The 5767-nt window shown below is 42.0% G+C and overlaps 1 protein-coding gene across 1 annotated transcript; it reads right to left on the bottom strand.

The window, feature by feature from the left end:
* Positions 1–710: 710 nt before the first annotated feature.
* cited4b (Cbp/p300-interacting transactivator, with Glu/Asp-rich carboxy-terminal domain, 4b) lies at positions 711–4554 on the bottom strand. The gene is made up of 2 exons (XM_083910699.1): positions 4360–4554; positions 711–2046 (listed from the first exon to the last, which is right to left on the bottom strand). The coding sequence occupies exon 2, from the start codon at positions 2035–2037 to the stop codon at positions 1153–1155; it is 885 nt and encodes a 294-aa protein (XP_083766825.1). The 5' UTR covers positions 2038–2046; positions 4360–4554; the 3' UTR covers positions 711–1152.
* Between the last annotated feature and the right edge of the window lie 1213 nt (positions 4555–5767).

The raw sequence follows: 5767 nt of genomic DNA, 5'->3' as shown, positions 1-5767 counted from the left end.
CCAACTAAAGCTTTGTAGGATTTGAAGCACAGTAGATATCGCTGTCAAAAAAACCCATAAATATTCCATCCGTTTCAACGTTTCCCAGCCCAGAATTTAAAAGGAAACCGTGGTCTCCCTCCCCTCACAGCACTTAGTTAGACCTCTACCACTCAAGAGAAGGAGGAGCCGCACAATGAATGGAAAAGCAGGCCACACTTCTAAACCAGGCCATCTTTATTGATCCTCAAACCCCCCCCCCCCCCCTTCACAAAGACCATCCCCCCATTTGACCACAACAAGGGGACAATATAAACAACCAATAAATAAGAATCTGCATGATTAAGGCGGTTCTACGTTCTCCAATAGAACACAACAGTGTGGACATGTTGGGAGTTATACAGCTTCGTACAGTACAAGCAGTAGGTTTTTTGAGAACATTACATCTAAAATAAAAACACTTTAGAAAAAGTGAGCCAGTTTCTTTAAAAAAAAAAAAAAAAAAAAATATCAGGGTGAGGCTCCCGTTCAAATCACATAAAATTGTACTTCTGTCTTTCTGCATCAGCTGAGCTTATTTTTTTTTAAAGTAGGCCAAATAGAACGAGGGGGGAAATAAAATCACGAGGAGAGAAGTTACATTTAATTATCTCCTCCATCTTACTTTCACGGGGGGGGGGGGGATTCATTAAAGCCACTTAGTTCCCATAAAGGAGAAGGTGGTTTGTTTCTTTATATCAGTTTTCTCAGTTAGGAATAAATAAATACACCTCTGAGTCCAGGCCTGGAAGCGACACAGTGTCATAGCATTGTTCAGAGTGGCTTTTTTTATAAAAAAAAAAAAAAGAAAAGAATTTCAGCATTTCTTTTAGTACATTCATGTCCAGGATCCAGGAGGTGTGGGCGCTGCAGGGCCCCCCCGAAGGGGCCCGACCAGCCACCTTCTCCCGCCACCAGCAACATGTGAGACCCCGAGCGCTGTGTGCGTTCGCCGTGGGTTTTATCCAAAAGTTCTCTTCCACGCAGAGGTTTCCCCCCGCGAAATGAAAAAAAAAGAGACGAGAACCCCTTTATCCATCCTGGAACCGTTATCACTCTCTTCTGTGTCCGTTTGTGCCTCACTCTCTCTCTCTCTCTCTCTTTCACTCCGTCTTTGCAAAATTAGGGTTCCTCTCAGCAACTGACGGTGCTCGGCTGCTGTTTGCTGACAAAGTCCGAAATGAAGTCAAACTCGTTCTGGCCGAGGAAGAGCTCCGGCAGCTCCTGGACCCGGTCCAAGCCCAGCTCCACGACCAGCGAGGTCAGCACCTCCTCGTCGATGTCCGCGTCCATGCCGTTCAGCGCCAACGCCGGGCCGGCCATGTGCTGCATGCTCGCCAGCTGCGCTGGGTTCATGCGATACTGGGCCCCGGGCCCCATGTGGTTCCCGCCCATAGGTCCCAGAGGATGTCCGTGGTACTGCGTGTTGAGTTTCTGTAGCTGCATGCTGGCCATGAGCTGCTGGGACGTTAATCCGCCGTTCATGAACTGTTGCTGCTGCTGCTGTTGTTGTTGTTGGTGTTGTTGTTGTTGCTGTGGCTGTTGCTGTTGTTGTTGTGGGTGCTGCGGATGCTGCGGGTGCTGTGCTTGTTGCTGGTGCTGCTGCTGCTGAGGATGCATGTGATGCTGCTGCTGCTGCTGCTGCTGAGGGTGATGCTGCTGCTGCTGCTGCTGTTGACCGTTGTACATCATGTTGCCAGAGGTCATCTGGTGGTGGCCCATCTGGGCGCCGTTCAGTTGTCCGTTCATGGGTCCGCCCACCATGCCCTGCCGCTGCCTCATGGCCGCCGCCGCCGCCGCCGCCGCCTCCATGTTGGCCTGGGCGCCGGCGCCGTAGTGCATCATCTGACCGTTGGGCATCGCCCGCATGCCCTGCTGCTGCTGCTGCTGCTGCTGCTGGCTGGCGTGCTGCTGCTGCTGGTGGCCCGCCTGCAGGCCGCCGTTCATGCCCATCCTGTAACCGTGGAGACTGGCGCCCGGCGAGCTGTGGTTCATGGGCATCATCAGATGGTCTGCCATGCCTCCTGTCTGTGAGGAGGAGAGGACACTGTGTCAGGAGAGGCTTGGGGTTCACTTTTAAGACATTTCGGGGTTAGTGTCTGATATTAAAACAGCCACGAGAACGAATCAAACTGGTTCCTGTGTACAACGATATGTGGTTAATGACATTAACGCCACTGGACATTTTCTTATTTCCTTCCTTATTTACGTAACAATCGTGACCACAAGCTCCGCTCTCACTGTACTCGACGGCCACTCACACATTTACTGCTACACATCGCAACATATTTTCTATCCCAAACGTTCAAAACCATTCACATGCTGCCAACGCAGCCACCAGGAGCAGCGTGCAATGCCCAAGGGCACGTCGGCGATTAGACTAGGAATCGAGTCAGGGATCAAACCTGCCCGTTGTAGCCACCGTCACCCTCCTGAATCCACAACTGTGACATAAATGTTAATATTTCATAGTTTGGACCAATTACTAGTCCTGGTGTTTATTCACAGTGCAAACACTTAGTTGCTATTAAAACTAGAGCTCTTTAGATAATAGACTGGTTTCGAGTGTTTTAGTCTCTAAATTTGGCATTTAAAACGTTTATTTTTGCTCCGTATAACAAAGAAATCACGGAAACTCGGTGGTCTTGGTTTGCGGACAAACGAGGTTTGGAGAACATCATCATTTAAAGGTTTTTAAAAGACTTTTGGGGAGATTTCAGGGACCAAATAGGAAAATAGTGGTTAGTTGCAGCTGATTATTTGCCTTTTTTACCTTTCACCTCAGAACATAAAATACTATTTTGAAATTATTTTTATTGCTATATCATTTTTGCCCAATAATGTACGAAATAAGCACAACTCCCGACCAAATATATATTAGCATATGCTAAGAATTTTACGTTCAATAATCACTTTACCTGATATTTTGATCAGAAACAAGTGTTTTACTCCAACACAGCATCGCGATTTTCACCGACGTGATGCGTCTGTATTTATCCAAATTTGCCAAACGCTCACAGATTACAGAGGATTTTACGCGAAATAATAACGTTAGCATTAGCCGCAGACGTAGCCTCTTGCTAAATTACAGCGTCTTTGCGTGTTTTGCAGGTGCAGACTCCCCCCTGTGGGGGATGTGACTGATGTGATGCGTCTGTATTTATCCAAATTCGCCAAACGCTCACAGATTACAGAGGATTTGACGCGAATTAATAATATTAGCATTAGCCGCAGACGTAGCCGCTTGCAAAATTACAGCCACTTTGCGTGTTTTGCAGGTGCAGACTCCCCCCCCCTTGTGGTACTTCAGAATACAACACTAGCACTGTATGTTGGCATGCTAGCAAACACATGCTAGATCCACCATTATATGGATAATGCTAATTTTTTTTTAGCGACGTGCTAACATCGTGTATCCTATTCCTTGTGTCTCACATTCATCTGTGTTTTATTTATTTTTTTTTGATTTTGTGCTGCTTTTAGTAGCACCCAACACCAATTGGTTGCAGCACACAAGGACTGTTCCATTTCTTGATTTATTCTACTAATGTTACAATATTGCACCTCAGGTGAAAACACAATGTAAACGCTTCCGGGGCAAAAACAAACAAACAAACAAACATCTGCAACATTTGTTTTTACCCACTGACAAAAAAAAAACAGTCAAATCTTTTCCTGCTTCACACCCCCCCCCCCCCCAACCCAACATCCGCACCTCCCCAAAAAAAACCCTCCTTCTCCTCTTTGTGCCACAGCTATGGACGCCCAGGTTGAAATTACAGGTTAAACATTCAACATTGTTTGGGCTGCATATTTTTTTTACCCCCCCCCCCCACAGCTGGGTCATCTGTGGACGATACACGGATAAATAATAATAAATAAATAAAAAAAAAATGCGCGTATGTATCGCGTAATAATAACACATCCGTGTGTGTGTGTGTGTGTTGCACGGCTTGAGAAAACCAGTTACATTTCACGTACGTAAAGGTTGCAACAAAGAACACTGACATCATGCAACATCTCCTCCAACAGCTGAATCACCACATTTTCAACAAAGGCTTCAGGTTTCTCACACACACACATGCACACACACGAGCGCACGCGCGCACACACACACTTCACAATGTCTCTATTTGTTTAAATGTAAATAAACGCGTGGATTAGATTATTGTCCAATTTTTCCTCTGTCTTTTTTGGGGGGTTGAGTTTGAATGCAAACAATGGATCAGCAGCAGCAGCAGCAGCAGCAGGAGCAGACATCACAGACAAGAGCAATAAAAAAATATATATACATATATATATATATATGATCACATTTCTCCAGCAAATCCAGCCACTTACCCGTATCCTCTCCGTTTTTCGCAAAGTTGGACCCGTTGATTTGCTTCTTTTTAAAAATAAAATAATAAATAAAATTAAAAAAAAATTGCTGTGTTTTTCCACCGATCTCCTCTGGGGGTGTCACAGCGCTTTTTTTTTTTTTTTATCCCACAGTGTTTGGCTTCATGCTCGTGCAGGGACGGACGCAAAGGGGGCTGCAACACAAAGACTCCGCCGCATCAGATCTTGGAAAAACGACTGACTGTTTTCTGGGTCAACTCAGGGATTATGTACATGTAAAAAGAGGCTCAGAGGGAAAGAGACGGACCAAACAGAGAGAGAGGGAGGGGGCGGAGCCTCAGCTCCAGCCTCTTCTTTGTTCCTATTGGCCCCGCTTCTTCTAATTGTGCATGGGCGTAGAAAGAAAAAAGAAGGGCGGGTTGGGGTTTTTTTTTTGGGGGGGGGGGGGTCTTGTGTGTTGGAGAGCTGTGACACAGTTGCCAATTTAAATATCCTCCTCCACCACTGTTTGATAGATAGATAGATAGATAGATAGATAGATAGATAGATAGATAGATAGATAGATAGATAGATAGATATTTAAATAGATAGATAGATATTTAAATATATATATATATATTTAAATATATATATATTTAAATAGATATTTAGATGCATATATAGATAGATAGATAGATATTTAAATAGATAGATATTTAAATACATAGATAGATAGATAGATAGATAGATAGATATTTGAATAGATAGATAGATAGATAGATAGATAGATAGATAGATAGATAGATAGATAGATAGATAGATAGATATTTAGATAGATAGATAGATAGATAGATAGATAGATAGATAGATAGATAGATAGATAGATAGCAATGTCTTTGCTTAGCTAACTTTAAGCTAGCAGATAGATAGATAGATAGATAGATAGATAGATAGATAGATAGATAGATAGATAGATAGATAGATAGATAGATAGATAGATAGATAGATAGATATTTAAATATATATATATTTAAATATATATATATATTTAAATATATATATATATATTTAAATATATATATATTTAAATAGATAGATAGATATTTAGATGCATATATAGATAGATATTTAAATAGATAGATAGATATTTAAATACATAGATAGATAGATAGATAGATAGATATTTGAATAGATAGATAGATAGATAGATAGATAGATAGATAGATAGATAGATAGATAGATAGATAGATAGATAGATAGATAGATATTTAAATAAATAGATAGATAGATAGATAGATAGATAGATAGATAGATAGATAGATAGATAGATAGATAGATAGATAGATAGATTGATATTTAAATAAATAAATAGATAGATAGATAGATATTTAAATAGATAGATAGATAGATAGATAGATAGATAGATAGA

This window comes from Microchirus variegatus, assembly GCF_963457635.1.
Source record: "Microchirus variegatus genome assembly, chromosome: 2".
Classification (NCBI taxonomy): domain Eukaryota; kingdom Metazoa; phylum Chordata; class Actinopteri; order Pleuronectiformes; family Soleidae; genus Microchirus; species Microchirus variegatus.
Note: the sequence above shows the minus strand (reverse complement) of the source record. Positions and strands in the feature narration are given on the sequence as shown.

Bases quoted from the DNA above. Each gene is read 5' to 3' on its own strand.
- cited4b (XM_083910699.1), bottom strand. From the start codon at position 2,037: ATGGCAGACCATCTGATGATGCCCATGAACCACAGCTCGCCGGGCGCC.